The 27,726-nt window shown below is 38.8% G+C and overlaps 1 protein-coding gene across 1 annotated transcript in view; it reads right to left on the reverse strand.

Moving 5' to 3' along the window:
• Positions 1-27,726, reverse strand: part of Plc21C (Phospholipase C at 21C) — a 182,382-nt gene that overhangs the window by 84,900 nt on the left and 69,756 nt on the right. Inside the window, exon 7 of the mRNA XM_067153731.2 lies at positions 9,504-9,673. Within this exon, the coding sequence (XP_067009832.2) occupies positions 9,504-9,673 (170 nt within the window). The remainder of the gene's footprint in view (positions 1-9,503; positions 9,674-27,726) is intronic.

A 27,726-nucleotide genomic window follows, 5' to 3' on the forward strand; every position in this document is an offset into this window, starting at 1 on the left:
TTTATCAGCATTCTTGTCTTATTTGAAGGGAGATTTTTGGAGCTCATTAACTGTCTTTGACAGCTATAAATTTGCATTTTCTACATTAGTGTTGTCAAAAACGGCCACTGGTGACTTTTGATGTCAATTTGCCGCAAGCCTGTGCCCATGCATACTAATAGAACTACTATGACAAAGTAGTTACATGCTATAATTCAAATCTATGTACCTAATGGCTCTAGACTTCAACGAAGTTATATTGTCTAGGTTACCTTAGGCACAATTCTGTTCCTGGCTGATATGTATCACTTCTTTTCCTTCCACCAGTTTCCTACTCCACATTCCCCTAATAATGTTAAACAATTTTTCAATTCAGCCCGGGTGCATCCATTCTCTGTTCAATAACTTTACAATTGTATACAGCTGATTTTCATTGTCAATTTTTCTTACATCCTCTTCATCTATAAGTTTCCCTCATATTTGCCTTATCTCTAAACAATCTTTTATAAGGTGTGCCCATCCCATTTCTTCAGAACATAGTAAACATTTATTTTCATCTCTATTTTGTCTATATGCTTTATTTTTGTGTATCCCTATTAACCACCATATGAGGAGCATCGTTTCAAATCGTATTAAGTGCACATATTATAATTTTACAGGAAGTTAAAAAAAATGTTTTACTTCCTAACCAAATAAGACATGTCAAAATTCTAAACGGCAAAATCTAGGTATTGAGGTTATGTTCCCGAATCAGTCATGATTCAAATCATTTCCTAATACATGAAAGCGTCATTCTAAAGTTTCACTTAATACGTTTTGAACCAATTCGCTGAACAAAATACGTTTTGATACAGCCTTTTATTCACATAATACGATCTGAAACGTTCATTTGATTCCAAAGATTTTTATTGACTTTATTGTTAGCTACAGCGCATCATTTACAGTAAATTAAGTTATTATTAACACATTGCTAATGCTGTATGGATGTTTACAGTCTTGAAAGTAATCCTTCTTCCTCATGCAAACAGTCACAGTAGTCATCATGAGTCGGCCTACCAGTATCTGACGTTGAACCGATGTTTAGTGCTGAAACATAAAATTGTTCACTGTTGAACTCCTTCCAATTGTCTCCAAATCTGGCTTTCAGCAGGTTCTCGACATCCAGTTTTTTAGCATCTCGGTTTATTGATTACGGATGGTTCATGTACCTGGCCCAGCCTTATGCCTCGTTTCAGAAGGGTTACGAATCGCTTTGAGGGGTCATCAAACCTGTACGTCGGTTCCATCTTTACTGTAACGTGGTACCAACCACTTTTCTCGCTTTTCTTCAGAACCACCGTCTTCGTTTCTTTAATCCTGTCCCAATTTTTTAAAATGCTTGGCGAGGATCTTGTAGTCCCTTATAACCCATTCTTCTGCTAGATGTTTTACAGTCCCCACAGACTGATAGATTTCTCGGTATTCCTCGGGAGTAATGATGTCAGAGCACTTACGAAGAAACTTTTCTACAATGCTAATAACTTGTCTGCGGGTAAAAAGGAATGTCCTCTGACAGGAAAGGTGAGAACAATCATGGAAATGTTAGCGGGTGCTTTGGTTTGTAGCCAGTAAACTAGAGTATGGATAACATGCATGTTCTTGTTTCGTCATCCACATCCGTCAGCGAACAGCCTGAGACAGGTGATCGATTTATCGAAATGTACCTCATCTAAAAACGAAGTAACACCTGATGACACCTCGTTTAGCCCACTTCCAGCCTCAGTCTCATTCCATACATAAAATTTTGGATTCTGAATACTGACATCGCTAACACACAGTGCGTAAAATGATGTTTGGCGCGAACATAACGCTTCACCAAATGATATTTTAGGAAGTGGTTGTACCTGTTGCAAATCAAAGCAGGAGAACATTGTGTCAGCAGGTCATTCCGTCATAAGTTTGTGAAAACCTTGTGAGCGAATTTTATCTGCTCCCAAATCAGCTAGTAAACTGTTCTTTTTATCACTACCTTTTTCAGATTTAATCTGAAAGAGCATTCGAGCATAGTAACTACAAGCATCCGTGGATGGTGTCCCAAGCCCACTGTTGAACTGTGTACGGAAAATATTCTGGAAGAACCACTTTTCACTTTCAGGTCCGCGGAAACACTCTCCTGCGGGGAAGTAGCTCTCCATGGTCATCGAAAGTGAATGGGCATGCAAGCAATACCACACTGTCAAGTATGATATAAAAATAGCGGGAACAGCCAACAAAAGAGTGGGATAAATGCAGGCTGGGAAACATTATCGTGAACTTAATACGTTTTGAACCGTTCGCCGTGGTGCACATAATACGATTTGTTCCGAATCATGTTTTTCAGCACTGAATTCCTATAGGAAAGAATACGAAATGACCCGATCTAACTCAACAGCGTTAAAGAGCATATCCTAATCGGCGGGAAACAGCATCAAAACATAGTCTGACCTCGACTGCATTTAATACGTTTTGAAACGTACCTCCTCATATTATACCTCTCATTCTCTTATTTACTACAATAAATATAATATAAATATAAATAATATAAATATAATTTACTATAATAAATATAAATATCTTGGGTGTATCATTTCAAGTGATAACAGAATACAGCATGAGATTAACAACCGCATTCAAAAATCAGCTCAGTTTTACTATCAAGTTCGGAACCTCCTCTGGAACGAACAAGTTCCCTTAAGATGAAAGCAGATTCTATTCCAATCATACTTCACCCCCATAATAACATATGGCCTAGAAACCTGCACAACAACCCAACAAGTGGACAGCAAACTACAAGCCGCAGAAATGAAGTTCCTACGAACTATGGTACAGAAGACAAAAAGGGACAGGGTAAGGAATGAAAGAATAAGGGAGCAAGCTGGTGTGTACCCATCCCTGAATGAAAAAGTGACAAGGGCCCGTTTGAAATGGTTTGGCCATGTCAAACGAATGGACGATGGAAGGACAGCAAAACAATGGCTACACACAGTCGTGGCCGGAAAACGACCGGTAGGAAGACCTAGGAAGAGGTGGCTGGAACAAGTGAAAGAGGACATAAGAACAAGAGGAATCAGCTGGGATGTCGTCTTGAGAGAAGAGTGGTACATGGACAGACAGAAGTGGAGAGTGCTCGTAAACCACACCCGGGCAACTGGAGTGGAAAACTGATGATGATGATGATGACTATAATCTTTACATTTATCCTCATCCTCTCACATTACAAAATTCATCTAATGACCTCTTACTTTTACATTGTGAAGCAATACGATGCTTTTCAATATCCTCAACTCTTAGAAGTATATTTTTTACATATTATCAGCTTCTCTATACAGTCCCTTTCCCAGTAATATCCCATTCCTACCGTTTCCAAACTGTTCAGTACCCCATCCACCCAGTATCCTTGGTTCTGATGTTTCATTTGGTGTTGGTAGGCTACCTGTAATACTTTGCCACCTGCTCCCAGTTTCAGTCTCAACCAATACTTGATTATCTTTTTAATAATATTTGCCTGCAGACTTACATCACTGCACATCATTCTCACTACACAGTTAGCTGTACAACTGGGTAGTCAAATAATTATTTTACCAAATCTACTTGTAATTGTATCAAGTGTATAAATTCTCCCTATAACTCCCCAGATTTTGGCTCCATACAACACACTAGATTTAACTTACACATTGAAAATATTTTTAACTTTTAGATCAGTGAGTTTATGGTGACACTCGCAGGCCACTAGGAGTGAATACTTTCTTGATAATTTTCAATTCTCAATTTTATATTATTTTAATTCTAACTTTTCTCTATTAATACATTTACCTAATTTACACTTACGGTACATAACTGATACACTCAATTTAATTGAAATCAGTGGCGTAGAAAATATTTTCCTCAAAATATTGAAAGGAATAGTAAAATGGACAAAAATATAATTACTCTCTATATGTGATCATGTTTGTGCCATTTACAACACAATGACTTGATTTTCCAACAGTTTCACCCATCAAAATATCTTTGGGGTATGGTACTGACCCAGACAGTCGAGTTTTTCATCATGTTCAACTTCTGTATCCTTTCCAGTACAAACAAGAAACGAAACAAATCAGTTGCCAGGAAAACATAAAGAGTCTCTAGGTTATGCCTTGCCACTTATGTAACTTCGACTTTTCCTTCACGTCTGTATATTCTGTAACGAATAAATAGTACTTGTTCATTTCTGACACTACGAAGTTCATAATATTACTATCAACAACTTCTTTGAAAATCGACACTTCAAGTCTTGAATTATTGTCACTATCATTCAAATGAAGAATATCACTAAACCCTGAATTTGATGGATCAAAATGAGCAGAAAGCGTATGAAGAGACCTGCCTACAGAACTCTACTTTCTTCCTTTGGTTTGAACAGCTGACAGCTTAGCCTTCGTTGCAACAACGGAGCGCTGCACATCGTCTTCAATTTCCGTGTTGTCGTCTTCCAAGGAATAACCAATTTCACTCTCATCGGACACAATACAATCACTATCACTATCATAAATATCAATTTGTCAGACCCCTCTTTAGTCAAAGTATTACTTATATCTTGCAAAGCAAGCTCGCATCGCGACATTATGACGTGTATTTGTTTACTATCAGAGAGTGGTTGTTTCTACTGAAACCAGAGATGGGGGAAAAGAAAAATAATGTGTATTGTCAAGGAATAGTCATGCAATGTACTCAACGGAAACAACAATACAATACAAAACAGTTCCTGGATCTCTAGAGGTCGACGCCAGGAACAAACATCTTTAAAACAAAAAAAACACTGACCCCGAGTCCAGCACTGACTGACTGTCCACGGTTAGCCTCCCTTTTTATAGCTCGGGTGATTTCAGCCAGAATATTCGCGAGGTGTCTAGAGGCAGAACATTCCCGTTGAATCTCCAAGAAACTCGCAGGTAAGCCAGCCGGAGAGAACAATACATGGAAAGGCCAGCCCTGCCCCACAAGCTGGCTGAGAGATCCCAGGTCGTCTGAGTCACCAACCCCTTCCTGGAAGCACCGAAAGGGGCTACCACGGAGCTGGCACGTAACATCGTCCCGATCAGTAACCTTCTCAGCTGTTCTTCGGCATGACGCCCGTCGGTCTAGATTTACCCCCTTCATCTTGCAGACTGGCCTCCATTGAACTCGGTACCTCATGTCATTTAATCCCCTCAGAACATGGTGTCTTTCCATGTCCTCTGGAACTTGAGGGATGAGCCTTTCTTCCTTACGGCATTATGTAGCCATCCTATGCCATTCGCATGATTTTCAATGGTGACCCCTTGTCGGTTGTACCATACCTTCACTTGGTCGCTCTCTGTGCTCGTACTCTTCCAGGCAGCATCCTCTGGTCTCCTGTCAGATCCAAGCAGTACCTATCGGTCGGGGCAGGATGGTCCTCAGATAAGCCGAACGTTAGATCCATCTGAAGGTGCTGCTCTATTTCACACAATGTCTTCGCTGGAGTAGATCTCGTGGCCTCGTGTACTAGGGACTGATAAGCCAGAGGGACAACCAGGGGAAGGTGACGACCCCCGTCCCCCTGTATTTCCACCCAGGCGTCATGGCTCCAGTTTCCTTTGAACCCGTGGTGATCACTCGGCAAGAAACTTCATGCTTGGCCTCCCTCCTGGAACAGAACTTGCAGTCTTCTGGACATGGTCTACAGGAACAGAGCGTCGACCTGCTGAACATGCTTTATCTCATGTGGACCCTCTTGTCATTTTTCTGTCAGTCACCGATCTTCTTCTGGCCGTCCCCTTGTCTTCTTTTAGTTGTCCACCATCTTCTTCTGGTCATCTTCCGTCTCCTCCTGACCGCCCTCCAGCTTATTCTGGTCATCATCTGTTTACTTTTGGCCGTCTTCCAGCATCTTCTGTCCTTTTCTGGTTGTCTTTTATCTTCTTCTGACCATCTTCCGTCTTCGCCTGGTGGTCTTCCGACTTCTTCTGGCCCTCCACCTATCATGGTCGTCTTCAGTTTTCTGTCGGCTGTCTTCCAAGCACCCTGTGGCAGTCTTCCTTTTTTCTGGTCGTTTTCCATCTTCTTCTGACCATCTTCCAACTTCTCCTGGTGGTCTTCTGACTTTTGGCCACCTTCCTCCTTAGTCTGGTTGTCTTTGGTCTTCTTTTGGCCGTCTTTCATCATCTTATGGACCTCTTCCATCTTCTGTCTTTTTTTGGTCATCGTCTTCCAACTTCTGACTGTCTTTTATTTCCTTTATCATCCTCTTCTGAGTTTCTACTTTCTTCTTCTGGCTTTCTCCCATCTCCCTGTAGCCTACATCCAACTTCTTCAACATCATTTTCTGGCCTCCTTCTGTCTTCTTTTGCCCGTCTTTCATCTCCTTTCGATAGTGTTCCATCTTCTTCACCATCATTTCAAAGAGCGCATTTAATTGAGCCTCCATTTTCGTGTGGCCTGTGGTCTCAGTTGGCATGCAGCAATTAACACAAGATGAAATTTAAAAAAAAATATGAATGTGCATTCACTATACACCAACGTTCTGGAATGTTCCCGATGGCGGTCAAAAACTGCAGTATCTGCTCCACTGATTCAAGCTGATTACAATGATCTATCACACATGGGGTCTATTCTTGCTTCTGACACCAATTTGTTACAAATAAAACTCTGTCTGTTTCACAAAGTCCAATTTATTTCACGATGACCCAATAAATGCACACGCACACGCACACACACACAGTATATACCCACCCAATTCTAATTAACCATGAATGGCCACATTTACTAATTACAAGTCTATTCACAAGAGTCTCTTCCTTATGGCACAGCAGGTGGTCGAGCTCGTTGCTATACCTGTGGACGCTTAATCCTTACTTTCGTTTTCCCGAAGTCCAGTTACCCCATACAGCAGCCGTGTGTAGACAGCTGGATCTGAACACAGGGCTACTGGCCACTTGACACATGATGAATGTTCATTGGTTTGATTCCACGGGCAGTCCAGTAATTCACACAGTCACACGCAGTGAACAACTAAACAGCTCAACAGTATTCAACAGCAGGATGATACAACAGCGAATATTCACACAGATCCACCTACCCTCACACTCACGATAGCAGCCTCCCTCGCTGACTCGCGGCAATCCTCAGTCCACAGAAATACACAAACACACAGTATTCTCTGGTCACAGTCTTCAGTTCGGTTGTCTCCAGCCCACCTACTCACTGGACTCTCCAACAACACAACAACAGCTACTGCTTCAGACCTCGGTTAGAGACTAGCGACAGCCAACCCCTCTGTTGATAAGCTTAACCATAATAGGCATCTGATGTGACCTTATATTAACTTATTTAAATCTATTAAAGGAACTATTTAAAATAGTTTATTTTGGGTCCACCTTGTCAATACACTTTTAATGATTGAAAATTATTTCTTCATTCATACATGTTTCAGGAACAATATTCATTCCCTTCATCAGTGAATTAAGAGATATGAATTTCATTTTGAATGGTCTGTACTGAACTGTGATTACAATAAAAATAAAAATTAAGAGTATTTCCAGATTTTCCATACAAAATCAAGTAATGTGGGTTACATTACAGAAGCAACATTTATTGGAACTAGTTTCGACCTATTTTTTAAGGTCATCATCAGCCAAATCGCGAGTTGCACAATGTATCTGAGAGTTCACAGAAATTGTAAAAAGTCACGAAAACATAGTGGTTTGACACTATAAAGGTGAAAAAGTCTAAACTGTTGTAAAAGTTTTGGATAATGTATTAAAATGCATAAATTAATGCACTTAGCTGTTGAAGAAAGAATTCAAGAAGAATAATTTGGGCGTTGAATATTCTTGAGGTTTGTATATATCACTCCTTATGAAGTTCTGATAGCTGCGCTGCGATGTGTTGGGCATATTGCAGGTAAGGTCTCATTGGTGATCAAAGTTTTAGATTATGTATAAAAGCATACATCAATGCAATGCATATAGTTGTCATTGAAGGATAATGAAGATTCTTGAGAATTACGTATCACACGATAAGGAGTTCTATAAGCTGCAAATCATCAATGGTAGTAGTAGTGCTGAGAAAACAATCCATACACACGCAGGGGAAAATGTAAAAATATGGTAAATAGAAGAATTTTTGCAAGGTGGCTAGAGGCAGAACATTTCCGTTGAATCTCCAAGAAACTCACAGGTAAGTTGGCCGACGAGAACAATACACGGAAAGGCCTGCCCCCCCCCCATAAGCCGACTGGGAGATCCCAGGTCATGAGTCACCAGCCCCTTCCTGGCAGTACCGAAAGGGGCTACCATGGGGCTGGCATGTAACAATAATAATTCCGTCAGGTCTCCAAACTCCCGCACAAAAGGGTTCAAAGTAAAACTCTTCACAATTTTGGGACACATCTTATTCGTTGAAACAAGATCTTCACACCATCATTCTATGTTTTACAAATTAAGGAGACCACTATAATTTCAAGTAAAATTTTCTGTTAAGGTAGTGGAGGGGCAAAGGAGACTTAATGAAACTCTGATAGCTCCAGGCCCCCTGCTGTCCTTAATGGCCAGGGAATTCCTGCCTTGAAATAGATTACAGAGATAAAGGTGCACTGATGAAAGAGAGAAGCCAATTGCTAAAATTGTCAAGGATTGAAAATGTGAGCAGGGGACATCTACAAATTAAACCATACTGCCAAATATAGGAAATGTGCACTTATGAATAAATATTTAATGATATTTAATGATAAAAATGGCAAAAATATGTAAATTAAAAAAGAAAGTTAAATAAAAAATATTTAAGCACATAATTATCCGAGGCTTAATTATCATCCCACCACCACCACCACAGCCTGATCAATCCCCTTTGGTGCAAAGTCTTCATCATTGTCTTCCAGGTTGTTCTGTCATGGACAGTTCTCATCTAGAATGGAGCCAATTTACTCAAATATATCGGACCCCCTACACAACAAAAGTCATGTTCTCTGTAGTCATCTCTCGGATACTGCCTCGTATAATGCCTTTGTTCATTGCTGGGGATCAGACCTTGTTACATGTCCAGCCCAGCTCCAGTTCTGTGATCATACCTCCTTTTGTACATCCTTTAGCTCAGTTATATCCCTTATGACAGTGCTTTGGAGTGAATTCCTCAGAGAAACACTCAGTAAGCTTCTTGATCTAATGTAGAACAATTCCAAACTTAAAAACAAAATTGAAGACCCTACATGTCCTGAATAATATATTCTTTATTTAAAAGAAGTAACAAAGCAGACATAGTTAAATGAAACCATCTGCTGAGCTACTTTCATAAAGCATCAATTTTAATATGGCAAAACAATACTTATGACTTGTTAAACAACACAGGGAAACAATATGCCACCGACAACAGAAAGCAGATAAGTAAAGGGACTAGATCAATAAGCATTCGTAATCGAGTGAAATGGATGGTATAAATGAGATTCTTCTGCTCAAAGAAAGCCACTTAGACACAAACACAACACATAACAGAGAAGAGCTAGCCTTTACCCCTCTGAGCATTGTACTTATTGGGCTCGTACTGCTGAATAAGGTCCTTGGCTCTGCAAGTGTTAGCGTATGGGTACAGGATCTCGTTGAGTCGCGGATCTCTTTGAGTTTTGTTCAGGAACTCCACAAACTGAGCTGATGACATTAACCTTCGCTTTGAAGTACCACACCTGCCAACATACAATACATCTATAAAGAGAACATACTCTCACTTCAACACCTGAAAGATGATTATTTATTCACTTCAATTATACAACAATAGCTACAGTACCCGTCTCTGACAGGTCGGCCATGTAGGGGGTTCAGATAAATGGCAAAACCAAATTGAAAGCTGTGATTAAAAGCAATGCTGAAATGCTGAATCAAATGAAAACTGACACAGATTCTCTCTCTTCATGAACTATACCACTGTACATTTGCGATCTACCAATGCCAAGTTTCAGTGCTGGAATGGCTTGGTCGAAGACAGCCGTATAAATTGGTCTGCTGTTTCATTCAGTGCGTCAACTTCCAGTATCTATCAGCACCTCCACAGCACAGATTGAATAGCTTGATTGTTATGATGGACAAGTGTGTTAAGCACAGTAATTGTCAGAACATGTATGATCCAAGCAAAAAAAAAAAAGAAGTTATCCAACTCCCCAGTTTTTCCCTATCAATATTCAGACAGACACTGTTCCACTCGCCGAGGTAACTACTCTATATCGCGCATATGCAGATGTCTACTCAGGGTTTGCTTTGGGACAGACAATAAATTAAAGTACCTTTCTACTACAATAAAAACTCATAAGGCATGTAAGATCAGAATTTATGGTTCCTCCTATATTTGTTATAAAGGATTCCTCAATACTATTGACATTAGTGACAACAGTATCCACGACATTAATAATAATCAGACATATTTTCGTTATTATTCGTCGTAGGATCAATTTATACTGCGCCTAAGATCAGAAATTTTACTTTCTATACCTTTGTCATGTAGCTTTAATTGGTAAGATCGGTGTTCATGAAAATACATGAAAATTAATTTTTACAAATTTCCCTGAACTACTATCAAATCAAAATCAAATCAAAATTACTTTATTTGCAAATGAGGTGTCTACCTCAGTGGCAATGGTACACTAAAATACATTATTATAAAGCACTAAATTTTTAAATTAACAAGAGAAGAAGACATTTTCTTAGAATACAGTATTAGGCCTATACAATTTACACTAATTTTTTTTTCTATTAAACACACAGCTCATCCTTAATAAATTTATATTGTTTACAAAATTCTACTTATATCTCCTGTACTTACATAGTCAACTCATATACAGTACGTGGAATTACTTCAAATAATACTATACCACTGCTACAAAATTAAAATTTACATTGCATTTATTTTATTTTTTACCCATTTTGGAACCTAAGTAGCATAACGACCTGCTGCGTCTTAACCAGAACCCCTTTTCAGAGTTCCTGAAGGCCTTTCACAGCTACCGTAGCGGTCCCAGGGCCCTCAAAGTCCCCACTGTATTCCACCCCTACTATTTAACACAATGTGAATACATTTATTTGTAACAAAGACTGTATGTAGCATCTTCTCTCCTGACCTCAAATACCGGTTTTAATTAAATTTCTACAGCCTTTATATCATGATACATGTACATACATTACATAAACACATGTATATGACAAATATTAAAATTACATTCCCTTCTTATACTGGACATGGCTGACAATTTTTAAAATTCTGACCAAAGTACAGACAGAAAGAAGTCTTGTTTTATTTACATACAAGTATATGTTGTTAATACGTCTCTCTAAAGTGGCCCCAAGTTGATTATCCACGAGATATATTTATCATATAACCATGTATACATACACAATGGAGCCAAAAGTCACCGGACATCCCTTGTTCCCAATGCACTTGCTTAGAATGTCATCAAGACACGTGCCTGATGCTACATATGTGAAGGCACGAACATTTGAACATCATACACGTGTTTGCTGTCAGAATAAATCAACTGAGAGTTTTGGGCGAGTTTGAAAGGGGTACGATTGTAGGGACCCATTTCTTAACAGATGAAGATTCCCCGGTCCACTGTTGATGATGTCATTGTCAAATGGAAAGGTCAAAAAGGTACAGAATCCAACCATCGTTCTGGTATGCCCAAAAACTCTGAAGTGTGTTGTGAGTACCAATAGATAGTCAGCCTGATCGACATTTGCAGATAACTTCTGTCACAGCTACAGAGCTTAGTGACAAGACTATTTACCAGGAGCTATAACACTTGATTTTCACTGTTGTGCTGCTATCAGGGAGCCACTGATCACACGCACCAATTCCTGACGTCATTTGGAGTGGTGCTAACAACACAGTCAGTAGACTGTGAAGCAGTGGAACAGGTATTAAGGAACAATGAGTCGAGATATAAGCTATTGAGCCATTCCATATATGCCTCAGTTATTTATTTGTAACACTGTGGAAATATCTTATTTTTATGCATATGAAAGGAGCTGGGAACGAAGGCAAGAAGTCAGTTGAGTTGCGATGTAGGTGAGGCACACCCAGTACTTTTCCATCAGCAGCGAACTTGTTCAAGTTCAAATCGAGCCGTTTGCTATGCATCCTGGCATGCCGACCCCATTCTACTTTTCAAATTCAACAGAAACGAGCTAGGGGAGAGGTAAAATGTGAACGTTGGAAACCCCAAGACAACTAATTCAGGTTGACCAACTTCATCTTCACAGGACTGAGATCCTTTGAATTCAAGCAGAAATATTTGCCATCAAGCTAAAATTCCACAGGTCCAAATTAATGAGAAATTGGAAATGGAGTTATCATTCACTTCTGTGTGATAATGATTACTTGAGCGCTTTTGATATTCAGACTCATTTGAACGTGAAGCCGTTGGACTTTGGAAAGTCGTTAGCAGACTACTATTTCTGTTAGCTGGGGATTCGCTTCGAGCAACAGACAAACTGTTAGTCTTATTTAAACGCCCATGGTAGGGGAAGCTTTCCCATTCGCCGGAAGTATTTTTACCGAGTTGCACGCGGTGCGTATTGATCTCCATGAGAGGTGATATTTTCTTTGTGTATATCAGAGTCGGTTACACGCTATGCGCACGTTCCAGATTTAACATTTTGTTTGTGACTAGCAGTACTTTTAAAAGGTAGTTACCTCTATCCTAGTCCTTTTCAAATACTTTGAAATACCAAGTGTGATCTGGTACTGTTCAGATTCAATATATTCATTATTCTGAGAATAATAACTCGAGACCTGCGAGTGAAATAGAAGTACAATTAATGTTGTAATTAGCATCTTTTGTCAGTACGTGTTCGTGAGTCATGAATATTTTGTGTGCGTTCTGTATATATTGAGCCGCAGAGAAGGACTAATATTGAGTGGGTACATGCCCTTAATCTAATGACGCACAGGTCGGGACTAATACTTGCGCGTAGGCTAAGCCAATTATAGCCTAACATTAGGATCAATATTGTGTATTCGTGCATGCAAAAGCGGTGAAGAGACTTTAATCCACAGCATCATTGCAGACTTTTCCAGAAATGAGGAGAAAACTATGGCTGTACGAGGAATCAACACCAGGACCTCCGCTGTCATAATGTGCTAAGGCGATCCGTGATGCAGCGGACATATGATCTGTGGTGAATAACAGCTAGCTGCAAAAGTTATGTGCCAATGTCCAGATACGCATGTTTTAGGAAATACTCATACACTAGAGTAGGGTTAATTTGAATATGTCAATAATTAAATGTCAGCCAGAGTGGCAAAAGTTTTGTTCATGTTTACTTAATGTTAAATTTGGTCAGGGGTGGTGTGCATGATTTAGCCCATTTGAAGTGTACATATTTAGCTAGATGGGAAAAAGGGCAATGATAGGGTAATTATACAGTCGAACCTGCCTTAACGGACACCCTTATTCAGCGGACACCTCCAATTTTTCCCGGAACCAATTTTATTTTACATAAGACAAGTGTTAAATTGGCCTCATTTAAGCGTACACCTCGAACTCCGGACAGCAGACATCGCCATACCTGTAACATCGCCATTTGTCCCGTCCACTTGACTTAAGCGGACATTTTACACGTTGCAGGACAATTTATTACGCCGGACCACGTGCCATCCTTTCTTTTAAAACCATTCTTCAGACATAAGGAAATCCCTTTTGAATGTTTGTACTATTTCGAGTGCAAGGGGAGAGAAGGTACATTGGAATGCAGTTCTACCTCATGGTGTATAGGCCTATTCCAAGAATTCTAATTGCCCAAAAATGCTGCCAGAGACTGTTGACTCACAAGTCACCTGGGGATTTTCTTCCCTTCTTACACTCATTCTATTCATAACTCAGACTGTCGCTGATAAGGTCGAGCTCAGGTAGTCAACTGGAGAAGGAAAAGACAGTACAGGCACTAATTAGTGAGACAGAAATACCGTAGCATTTCAGTTGTCTGTTAAACATGAGTAACAAGGGACGATCGTGTTTAGATCTCGAGGCAAGATTATAGAAAGTGACAAGGGACTTTCAGTGAGAAAACTTGCCAAAAAATTCAACTGCGGGAAAACTCAAATAAACACTACTGTGAAGAATAGAATCAAAATTTTAAAGGAGTGGGAGGAAATTAGGAATCGAGGAGTGAAAAGAAAGCGGGAGTCAGTTTCTTCAGAAGTGAACATTGTGGTATACGAGTGGTTCAAGTGTATTCGAGTGAAGAAACTGTGTGTGAGTGGATCAATGTTACAAGAAAAAACTCGAGAAATCGCAAATAATCTGAAAGTTGATAATTTTGTAGCTAGCAATGGTTGTTTAGATTGTTTTAGAAAACGTCATAACGTTAGTTTCAAAACAGTCTGTGGAGAAGGTGGTGATGTGTCTGTGACTGAAGTAGCAAATTGGAAAGATAGGTTACCAGACATTTTGAATGTTGATGAAACTGGTCTGTTCTTTAGGGCGATCCCAAAGAAATCACTAACTTTGCCGAATGAAAGTTGCAAGGGTGGGAAAATGTCAAAAGAAAGAATCGCCATCAGGTTTTGTTGTAACGCACTTGGTGAAAAGGAAAATACTCTAATAATCGGTAAATCCTTGAGACCCAGGTGCTTTAAAAATATGGACTTAAATTGTCTTGGTGTCAAATGGCATGCGAATAAAAAAGCATGGATGACGTCAGCAATTATTCAAGATCTTATTGCTAGATAAAGCTACATGTCATCCAGAAATACGGCTTTCAAATGTAAAACTCTTGCTCCTTCCACCCAATACCACTTCACATCTTCAGCCATTGGATCAAGGAATCATTCAAGCATTCAAATTAGACTATCGTAAGAGGATTTTACGGTCGTTAGTGGCACACATGGATGAAGCAGACTCAGCTTTTGATCTGATGAAGATCAATGTTGGCGATGCAGTTTCGTGGACAAAGGCAGCCTGGAATGCAGTCAGCAAAACCATAATCAGGAAATGCTTTGCAAAATGCAGCATCGCTAATTCTACAGTTGAAGAACAAGCAGAGGTAGAGGTTCGAAATGAATATGATGAACTTCAGACATTAGCAACAGCTGGATTGACATAAGATATTGAAGCTGAAGAAGAGAATATTCCTTGCAGTGACGATCTCGAGGGCGACTGGCAGTCCTGACTCCAGGACGCACTTTACGGTAAGCTTTCTGTGTTATAAAGTTATACAGTAATTGTGTGTTGCACGTATTGTAAGGTTCATGTTTGTTTGCACCTCAACTCCTCATTCATTTTCTTCTTGTGATAGCTTTTAATTCTTTTAAGCTAAATTTTCAACTTTACTTTAATTCACTGCACTTTGTAAATATTTCTAGCTATCCATAGCCGCCTTCATCAGTCATATAAAGGGACCATTCTGAATACAACTTGTTATCGTTTTACAGAGCCCGAATCGGGAACGAAAAGTGACGATGACGGTGAGGCGGAAGAAGAACAAGAAGTTTTGTCAATGAAGCAGGGACTAAATATGCTTAAACAGATAAAGAATTTGTGTGTCGCGCTGGACCGCGAGTATGGCGAGAACACTATGGAACCATTTAACAGACTTTACTCCGTTTTCGAGAATATCGCAGTTAAGAAAACTTGCACTAAATTTACACAGACGAAGCTTCACGATTACTTCACGAAACTTTAATGTTTGTAAATGATGTAAAATCACTTATAATAATTCTCTATGAAATACTAACACAGAAATCATCATCATTATCATTTCCCTTTATCCAGCTGTAGCCGGGTAGGGGCAAATATGGTTCCTCTCCACTTTCTTCGGTCTTTCCACCACTCCTCCTCCAACACTGTGTCCCAGTCCAGGTTTCTTTCTATAATGCTGCGTTGGATGGTATCCTTCCATCTCAATCGTGGTTGTCCACGTCCTCTCCATTCTTGGATGACTTAGAATAATAAAAATAAAGATATGTATGCTTATATTTAAGGGGGATGTTCTTTGCCATTAAAATGTTCGATTACCAAGCTCGATAGCTGCAGTCGCTTAAGTGCAGCCGGTATCCACTATTCGGGAGATAGTACGTTCGAACCCTACTGTCGGCAGCCCTGAAAATGGTTTCCCGTTGTTTCCCATTTTCACACCAGGCTGCACCTTAATTAAGGTCACGGACGCTTACTTCCCACTCTTAGCCCTTCCCTGTCCCATCATCGCCATAAGACCTATCTGTGTCGGTGCAACGTAAATCAACTAGTAAAAAAAAAAAAAAAAAATGTAATTTCGATTATTTTTACAAACTTGTTTTAGCAGACACCTCTCGTAACAGACATTTTTCCTTGGAACCGGTGGTGTCCGCAGAAGGGAGGTTCGACTGTAGATGGTTTTATTTTGCTTGATTAGTGTATTCTGTTTGTCTTTTATGTCATTTTCGTAGAGATATTTCGGGTAGAGTTCCTTTAAAATTCATACAGGCTATACGCCCGCTGTGTTGGTATAATTTGAGACAGTTAGTAACATTAATTTAGTTAGGTTGTTTTCTCTGCACGTTGCATGGAATATTCCAGTAACTACAAGATGTGCAGTGACAATATGCCCATCGTTGGGTCATAATAGGATAATTTATATTGGCAAGAAGGCAAGTCCGGGAACAACATGGGACCGAACGAAGGATATGCATAGTGAATGGCTTGAAATGCCAGAGGGATGATTTTGGGGCCAAACATGTGTGATTAGGCGAGAAATGCTGTGTTACTGCTGGGAGCCATGTTTGTAGAGGCGATAATTAGCCAACTGTTGAATTGCTTAAGAAAGTGGTGGCTGAGCGTGGATATGTGAAAGAATTTTGTTTCCTCGTTTACGAGAAGTATTGCGGGCGAAGGCCTGTCTCTTTGTATAAGCTCCCCAAGCGAATCGGCCCATCTGACAGCCGAGTGCTAGTTTCCCCTCATGTCAAGTGAAAGTAAAATTTATGAGATTCCATTAGGTTTCCCAGACCTCTGCACTTCCTTGCCTGTAGTGAATGTTTTGCTTTCCAAACAGCTGATCAACCTAAGCACGTGGAGCGAGAGAGAGATGGGCAACTGTGTGTGTTTTAGACGCAAGCCTACAAAGCCTGCCAATGTCGGGTTCAATCCCCGATATCTCTGTGATATATGTTTGTCTGTATATATTTTGTCCACAGGTTTGTTCTATTTTATGTGTGTGTATATGCTTGTTTTTATGTGTCTTGTGTTGTATAATTATGGGATCATGTTGCCATGGATAAAGATTATCATAAAGAAATTTATAATGTCAGAGTCCTCCGTGGGGTAGACATTGACTCGGATCATTATATCTCAAAAATAAAAATCAAGTTAACACCAAAAAGGAAACACAAACATAATCATCTCAAAGCAAGGAGAAATTATGATCCCAGTTACTTAATAAATAATAAAATATATTTAGAGAGATCCAAAACACCTTTAAATGACAAATTAGAGACAATGATCAACAAACTTAAAACCATAGCTGAAGAAATTGCCCCAATCAAAAGGAGAAAGAAACATGCGTGGTGGAACGAGGAATGTGACAAAGCAATTCAAGCAAGACACAAGGCATGGATAAATGATCAACAGAGGAAAACGGAAAAATCTCGAGAAGAACTAATTAATGCCAGAAGACAAACAGCTAAAGAAATTAGGACAATTAAAAGGAATTATCAAAAGGAAATGCTTAGCACTATAGAAGAAACATTCAATCAGCATAAAACAAGAGACTATTACAAAACATTCAAGCAATATCAATCTAAATTTACCCCTCCCACACTTATGTTAAGAAATAAAAATGGTAAAATGGCACACAATAATCAGGATAATGCTAACATTCTTGCAGAATACTTTAAAGAGTTACTTAATTGTGAGGATCCTGTGGAACATTTAGAATTTGATCCTAACCCAAAAAATAAAACTCCATTACAAAAGATTATACCACCAGTTTACAATGAAGTGAAAACGGCAATTAATGCACTTAAAAACTACAAAGCAGCAGGAGAGAATCAAATAGTAGCAGAAATATGGAAGAATGCTAATGATCAGACTATTCAAAACCTACATAAATACATCATTGATATTTGGAACACGGAGAAGCTTCCTGAGGAATGGAATACAGCGATAATCCACCCGCTGCACAAGAAAGGTGATCGCTCCGATCCAAATAATTATCGGGGGATATCCTTACTTGATATTACATACAAGATTTTATCCAAGATTATATACACAAGAATCCAAGAACAACTCGACCAAGAACTTGGAGAATATCAGGGAGGATTTCGACCAGGTAGAAGCTGTCCAGATCAAATCATTAGTTTAAAATGGATAATGAAGCACCAAAGAGTTCGAAGTAAGGGTCTGGTCATCACGTTTGTAGATTTTAAAAAAGCATACGACAGTATTCATCGTGACTCATTATTAAAAAGCCTTAAAGAATTTGGCTTACATCAAAAACTTGTTAACCTCATTAATATGACTTTTAAAAATACGAAGGCAAAAGTTAAATTTAGAGGTGAATTATCAGAATCATTCACTATAAGAACTGGACTTCGACAAGGAGACGGACTTTCACCATTGTTATTTAATTGTGCATTAGAGAAGGTTATGCGTGAATGGAACAAGAAATGCCAACCAACTATCAAGATCGGTAGAAATATTAAACTCAACTGCCTTGCTTTTGCGGACGATTTAGCATTACTTGCAAATACAATAGAAGAGGCTAAATTTCAAATTGAACAACTAGAAATTATAGCTAAAAAAATGGGATTACAAATTTCATTTGAAAAAACAGAAATGATGCCAACTTTTAAAGTTGATTTACCAGTTATTCAGCTGAACAGTAATAAAGAGATTAAAATTGTTCAGAAATTCAAATATCTTGGGGAAATAATAACATGGAACACAAATGAAAAAGAAGCAATAGAACACAGAACAACTAAATTTAAACAAGCACAAAGACTTACCTGGCCAACCTATAAAAAAAAATCTCTTTCGATAAACGCTAAGCTGAAACACTATAATTCCATAGTTAAACCAGAGGCAACCTATGCTAGTGAAACTTTATTCAAATTAAATGTAAAATCTACAACAGACAAATTACAGAAAACTGAGAGAAGAATTCTTAGAACAATTATTAATAAAAAACACCAAGTTGATGGACAGTGGAGATTGTTGCCTAACAACATTGTCTATCGTGAATGTGAATCAATAATATCTACAATGCGTAAAAGAAGAATTTCCTTTTTCTGTCACATATCAAGATTAGCAGACACCAGGATATTGAAACAACTATTCGATTACTTTTTGAAGAATAAAATCAATAATAATTGGTTCAAAGAAGTTCAGGACGATTTGGAAGAATTGGGTATAACTCGGCAACAAATCAAAGACAGAAAAGAGAAGAGGATTTTGAAGAACAAAAGCATAAGTCTCAAACTAAAAGCAGTTGAACGGAAACAATATACTATATCGGACACACAAAGGGCTTCCAGGTCGGAGAGGATGAAAAAGTTCTGGGAGAAGAAGAAGAAGAAATTAACTCAAATGTATTGATTTCAGTGCTCCAATGTGGGCGTAAAATATGTAAATAATAATAAATAATATGGGATTCTTAGCTCAATAGCTAATATGATGGCAACCCAGTTCTGTCTGGTCCAATTTGCATACAAATGCACTCATACAGTAGAATCAGTGCTTTATTTTGGTGGGAGATAGTGTATTGGAACCACCCTTCACCAATGTGATTTATTATGTGAATCCGAATATGTCGGAGTCTAAATATAGATAGTCAATTATTTTGTACTAGTGTATCAGTAGTTCTGGAACATCATAAGAACGGCTGATATCGATGCCAAAGGGCAAATGGACTTAGGTACTTAGCTGGCGCAGTTACACAATTATTTTGTAACACGGATCGAATCTCCATGTAAATAGACTTTGTAACTTTATTTTCGGGTCGTTGCCCACTTTTCCTTTTATGTTTTTACTTTTGTTGTCATGTATTTCATTTCATGTGTGAGTCACATTTTTACAACCGATTTTGGGGTCGAGATTACAAATTTTCTCTTGGTTTACATTTAGTATGAACCGCATTTATGTTTTGGAACAATAAATCCATTCTACCGCTTATATATCTCATTTCAAAATACCGTATTTACGCGACTAATCCCTGCCACTGAATAACCCCCGCACCCTAATTTTAGGAAGGTTCATTTTGATAAAAATGTAATTAACTAAAATTCCTTCCATCGAAAGAGTAACGTAGGCATAAACATTTCATATCAGTCCGCGAGGTCCACGTGGTCTTTACGCAAATATGAACATGTAAATTTACAGATATAGCTGCTTTGCTTGAACATATTTGAGATGATAAAAATACATTATCACTGTTATGAAATATATTTGCCATGAAAATTAGCAAGTAGGCCTAGGTATTTCATTAATCTGAACTTGTAATAGGCTTGATTCCCTGTAGATCGGGAGATTCGTTATCTCTTGCATCACTAGAATCCTTTCTTAAATTACTTACAAATTCTTCACACTCCCGGTCTAAAACACTTTTCCCACACAGTCTCTTTTTACTTGGATATTAACACGATTGATGGTGGATAATACTTTTCGTGCAATGTAAACACTTGAAACAGACACACCGGCGAACTCTGATGTTAGTTTTGCGATACAGTAAAACCTCGTTAATAGGAATTTGTTGGGACGCAAAAATCGGACTTCGAATTACATGATTTAGAATTAACCGCCAACTCGTACTTCAGAAATGCCAACCCTTTACGCATCACAAAATATTCTCAGACCCGATACTGCATGCAGTTAACATTGATTCACAGTTTAAACCTTTCAAATCCCCATGGAAAAGAAATATTCCTAAAATGTATCCAATAAGGTGCTTTTACATTATTCAAATAATGCACCTGGATAACTCAGTGGTAAACATAACCACACGCAACGAAAGAAAAACAAAAAATTCAAAGACGAGGAGAAGTTTGTGCTGGCTCCCCTGTGCAAGTACTTTGTTCATTTGATTACTGCACTGTATGCATTTTAGATGCCTTTTATTAGCACTGAAAGTACCCGATGCTCTTAAAACTACGTGGCTTATCGAACATTCCTATGACGAGGGGAGGAAGTACATAGCAGGTATCTCGCTTCCGTCTGCATTGCAACACAGGACAGTAACTCTATCCTTGTACGATTTCTCGCCATGGCACAAATGCCAACACTTGCTGCGTCGCAATGTATTCTAAGGCCAATTAATGCATGCAATCACTTTGATTTACAGTTTAAACCTTTCAAATGCTATGGAAATAACTATTTCCGAAATGTATCCAACAAGTTGCCTTTACATTATTCAGATAATGCACTTGGATAAATCACCGACAAACATAACCTCACACGACGAAATTAAAAAAAAAAGATTCAAAGAAGAGGGCAAATTATGCTGGCACCCCTGTGCAAATGCTTTATTTTTTGGATTACTGTACTCTTTGCATTTTTAGATGCCTTGTACTTGCACGGAAAGTACCCGATGCCCTTAAAACTTCGTGGCTTATCGAACTTTCCTATGACCAGGGGAGGAAGTCTTTCGCTTCTATCTGCATTGCAACATAGTACAGTGACCCCATCTGCTTTTAAAAAGTCTGTTTGGGCTAGGCATAAAAAACAATGCAGTTTCATTGGCATTGACAATACTGTTTGGTGCTTATGAATTTATTGAGTTATAATTATGATCCACGATTTTTCGGCAACTGTTGGCATCGCCAGTATTCACGGATTCTTCTTCTCTGTACACTGCCTGTTAGGTGATATTGTGGAGTTCCTTAAAATGCTGAATACAAAATAATTACAATTTCACTCTAACTTAGTAACTATGAAACACACTGTCGACACGCCGAAGTGAAAGCGTGGGAAGCTACCCCTGCACGTTCCAGAAAACTTATTCTATCATGACATGGAGAAATTTTGAATTTAAAACACTCTGTAAAATACTATTTTTAAAATGTAAAGTTTTAAATTAAAAGTTTGAATTGTTTTCCGTTTAAATATGACAAATTGGGTCAGTTTTCTTCCATCTGCAGTTACACAAAGCATAATTGTACACCTAACATCAAAAACTAGGTGAGCAGGAGCGTGTTGTCAACCTTGACGCAAATAAAACCGGCACCCAATTTTGTGCCTACATTTTTTTTAAATATGCGGAGATTATTCGCATAAATACGGCATGCCTCCATATCTCCTGTCCATATAGTAATTAATATAAGTTTATTTAGAGATTTTCTTACGGCCATTTTTTGGACACCACTACATGCTCTACCCCCCCCCCGAGTTAGTCTGATTTAAGGACAGGAAATGGTGCACTGACTATGAATCTCAGATGGATGTGTGGACCAGGCGGATGCCTAGCGAACAGTATTAACCAGTGGACTGTGGAGCACTGCAAAAGGGTATTATGAAATAATGACTCAAGATACATGCTACGAAACTCAGATCGATGTGTGGACCTAGTGAACAACATTAACCAGCATGTGCGGTATCATCGACTGCTAAATTTGTTTTTAAAAGTTGCTTTATGTCGTGCCGACAGAGATACGCCTCATGGGACAGGAAAGGACTAAGAGTGGGAAGGAAGCGGCCGTGGCCTTAATTAAGGTACAGCCCCAACATTTGCCTGGTGTGAAAATGGGAAAACATGGAATACCATCTTCAGGACTGCCGACAGTGGGGTTTGAACCTACTACCTCCCGAATACTGGCCACACTTAAGCGACTGCAGCTATAGAGAACGGTAGTGAAATTTATGGCAGTAGTGTAATGGTCTGGGGCTGATTTTCTAGTTTGTGCCTGGGTCATTTAATTCAATCGATGGAATGATGACCTCTTGCATATACAGAGACATTTTAGATAAGGATACGCTTCCCACATTGCAGCAACAATTTGAAATAGGCTATTTTCTGTACCAGCACCATAATGTTCCAGTCCATAAAGGAAGGTCAACTACTTCACTGGCATACTGAAAGCCCCCGTGTGAACCTTGGACCCAACAGAACATCTTTGGGATGAGCTGGGTCATCAGTTGCATGCTAGACCAACTTGACCAACAAACATGCATGAACTATTTATTCTGGTAGTTTACCACAAGTTAGAATGGAGCCTATCCCAAAGGGCAAAAACTGTAATAAAAACAGACGAAGGGCTAGCTACAAAGCTGGTGCCTTTGGAACAGTGTGTATGGTGACTTTTGGCTACACAGTGTATTTGCAAATACTGTACAATGAACATAACTATTAAGCATATTATACATGTACAGACATAGATGTTACACACTTTTCTAATGACTAAAATAATACACAAGATAGATCAAATATGATACAGAATGGTAATAGGATGCATACAATAGTATGTACGTCCAACCCTTGTTCTGTTTCTCTACGTGTTCGGGTATGAAGTGAGAGGAATCTTCGTAGCGAGCTTTTATGATCGGATGCCCTTCTTGACATCAACCTCATCAGAGGAGTTAATGAGATGAAATAAATCATGTGATTTTTGATAGGGAGAAGGGAGAGGGTAAAATCTGGTGCTAACATAAAGCCTACTCCAGTTAAATAGCACTAAGGGGTTCTGTTGAAGGCCTAACATCCCCATCTGACAGACAGATTACCATAAACAGCATCATATGGAATTGAATCCAGGCTCCTGGCATGCAATCTAGTGATTAGAAACTATATACCACCGCCTTTCCAACCCGGCCAGCCAACCTTCTGATGGTGAAAATATTTCTGACCAACAAGACTCGAACCTGTTAACAACGGTGTTTGAATGAATAGACTTGATGCATGAACAATTATGGCCACCAGGTGGACATGGGATGCAGACAATAGTATTAATGCAAAATAAATATGTGTAAAGAGGGCAATACTTATTTTTTATACAGTCTAAACCAGTTAATGTGACATCGCTTTTCATACCAATGTAAATGGTCCGTTATTGGACAATATAATTTTCTAGCTAACTCATTCCTGGTTGCCAGCGTTCTGCCCCAATGTGCTAAGTTGGGCTCATCAGTTGGTAAATAGCACACCCACCCTAAGACGCATGCCTAGTACATACCGTGGAGGCCACTGTGTAGGCTACTTAAGAGCCACCAGCAGTGCCACTGCACCATGAGAGACTGTCTCATTACCAAAAATTGATGCCTGCCTGGCCATCAGATGATACAGATGTTGATTCCATTCCAGGAATGAGTTAGCTAGGAAATTTATAATGTCCAATAATGGACCATTTATATAGGTAGGCCTATTATAAATTTACTCATTCGGGACAAATATTTCAGGTTCCCTATGGAATCAACAACCATATCATCGCTTTTAATGACGTATTGGATAGAACAGCAAAACCTAGCGGTCCTGCCTAAATCCTATATAAACACTGTATTTTAAAAAAATTCTTAGTACAACGTCGCTTATTACGACATATCGTACAAAACAACGTATTTTGATCACATTTTCAGAGAAATGTATCAGCTATCATGTCCGATGTTGATTTTTGTTTGTTAAGTAATTGGGGATTGCTGACAAGGATGTAACGCTGATTACTGTAGATTTCAAATCAATCCGTCTATTAAATACTCAAGGCAAGCATCGCTGTGGAGATATCGCAAAATAAAAGGAAAGTGTTTAATATTGAAGAAAAATCATGCACAATATGGCGATTAGAAAATGGGGAAACAAATGTCAGCATTGTGAAGGAATTGTCAAGGCCCCACACCGCTGGCTGCACAGAAGCGTATGCCTGGGGAAGTTATGTCCATACACATACCACCATGTTGTGGGTGCTCCTCAGCTTGACGAGATCGCAGTATGGAATTCATGCATTAACTTGCATTATGTACACATGAAAACCTAAAACACGTTATTTTTTATTCCTGCGACACAAGATAATACAGTAAGAATAGATGATGATGATGATAATAATAATAATAATAATAATAATAATAATAATAATAATAATAATAATAATAATAATAACAACAACAACAACAACAACAATAATAATAATAATAATAATTGCGTGTGGCTTCCGAAGAGGCCTGGTGCAGGTCTCTCGAATCGACGCTGTACAGGCGACCTATGCATCTGTGAGGATGGCACCCTACCTATGATAAATTTTAATGACAAAGCCACACACATACCCAGATCCCGCGAGCCATCAGAATTAACCAATGAAGGTTAAAATCTTCGACCTGGCCGGGAATCAAACTCAGGACTCTCTGAACCAAAAGCCTGCACTGCATGCTAACCATTTAGCCATGGAGCTGGACATTAAGAACAGATGATAATTAGATACATCGAAACTAAAATAAAATGAAGTAGGGCTTTTAGTGCCGGGAGTGTCCGAGGACAGGTTTGGCTCGCCAGTGCAGGTCTTTTTATTTGACTCCCATAGGTGACCTGCGCGTCGTGATGAGGATGAAATGATGATGAAGACGACACATACACCCAGCACCCGTGCCAGCGAAATTAACCAATTAGGGTTAAAATTCCCGACCCTGCCGGCAATCAAACCCAGGACCCCTGTAACCAAAGGTCAGCACGTTAACCATTTAGCCATGGAGCCGGACATCGAAACTAAAAATGATTTTCTTTAAAGTGTGGCAATAAGAATCAGAAGATATGTACGAAAATTCTCATCGTTTCGCAAACCGAAACTGCTATGTTACTAATTTCAAACCAAATACCACAGAGAAGTTACGCAGTATAATAATCCTGAGATCTCAAGTGGTACAAGTAGACCGTAAATTAATTCTTGGAAAGTGACCAATAATGTCTAATATGAAGCCTAAAGGAAACTTAGCCTTTCCCTGGCCCTAATAAATTAATGACAGTCTACACCAAATACCGTGCACACATGCAATAAATATACATATACTGTATCAAGATACTTAAAAGATACTTGTGTACAAAAACTGAATATATTTTGCACTGTTATTTAACAATTTCCACTAATCCTTTGGATAGTCTATACAGTAGGTGGCGCACAAATGAAACAAAAAAAACTTTAGCAGACTGAATAACAAGACTACACAACTAAGAAGAATTTTAAAAATAAACACACATTAGAAATTCAGTCCCCGAAAACAGAAAAAACGTATATAGGCCTAGCAGTACCTTAAAAATGATCATGTTGATCACTTTAATGTAAGGGTCACGTTTGTAACTGATTTGTTTCATTTTACAAAGGAAATTTAATATAACCTATTCAATACATACACATATCCATCATTAAATGAAGTAATAACAGTCATACATGTTTCAACTCGTTTGAGCCATCTTCAGTGAAAATAGAGGGTTAAAGTTTTACATAATCGATGCTAAAAAATGTGTTCAAACTTAATTTTTAAAAAGAATGAAAACAAATGAGACATGACGGAAATTAAAACAATTCAATATATACACATCTCCATCATTAGATGGAGTAATAATCAACTCGTCTGAACTATCTTCAATGAAAACAGGTTAAAGTTTTTTACATAACTGATGCTAAAAAAATGTGTTAAGACATAAACGAATGAGACATGATGGAATTAAAACATAAGTGATTATGACAAGGATGTGAACCTCTTAGTCTAAAACTTGCAGCGTGTTATAACTAATAAACGAGGACGAATTCACTGTGCTAAAATTTAAAATGACAGTCTGTCTTTGTTGAGTCACCATCACAAATAGTTAAGAGGGCAGCGAAAACTTGAGAAATCAAGTTTGAGAAGAAAACAAGTGGCAGGTAAAATGTATGCGAGACATAGTGGAAACCACCAATGTAGTTCAAATTTATTAAATAGGTGCACTCTTGAAAGGCCTGGCCTTCTCAAATTTAACGGTCCCATTCTCAATGATTGTTTCCAACGTTGGCTTAGCTGTGTTTGCCTTATTTTTAAATAGTCAGGAGGGCAGCGAAAAACTGAGAAACTATGTTTGCGAAGATAACAAATGCCAGGTAAAATGTATGTGACACGTAGTGGAAACCGCCAATGAAGTTCAAATCTGTAATGGAAAAAATGAGGTTCTGTGGGAAACTTGGGCTAATAAGTAAAAAATAAGTGTGAAGAAAACTTTAAACTTATTAAATAGTTATGCTCTCGAACGGCCTGACCTTCTCAAATTTAATGGCCAAGTTCTTACTGATCGTGTCTATTGTTGGCCTAGTTGTGTTTGCGAGGATGGGAGGAGTGAAGGGGGAAGGGAAGGGGGGTGCAGCACTGGTGTGGAAAGGTGGGGGAGGGAGGAGTATTGATGAGTTGGAGCGATGGAGGCGGGGTTTGTTTTTATTATAGAAGTTCTGACAAATATATTGAAACGGGAATGCCATGCCGACATTCTCTGTCAAAGTATTTCCAACGTAACTCGTGCTAACACCCATCTGAAAGAGTTTGAAAAGACTGCTGTGCGTGCAAGCAGTGGAAGTGACAGCGAGGTATGCAACCCCTCGCTGCAGAGAGCCAGCCAAGGCCAGGTGACTTCACTATCGAACTTTCTATTCCTTCTATTTCAATATCTTAAGAATGGAATACGCTATCAAAATTCTAAACATGTCACAGTGTAGCCCCTTATCACAAATGATAATGTACGGTACCAAGTTTCATAAAAATCGGCGGAAGGATAGCCGAGTTATTAAAGATAGAAAAATCTTGAATTTGAAACCACATGGTCCGGCCTACGCATAAAA

This window comes from Anabrus simplex, chromosome 9 (genome assembly GCF_040414725.1).
Source record: "Anabrus simplex isolate iqAnaSimp1 chromosome 9, ASM4041472v1, whole genome shotgun sequence".
NCBI classification, from domain to species: domain Eukaryota; kingdom Metazoa; phylum Arthropoda; class Insecta; order Orthoptera; family Tettigoniidae; genus Anabrus; species Anabrus simplex.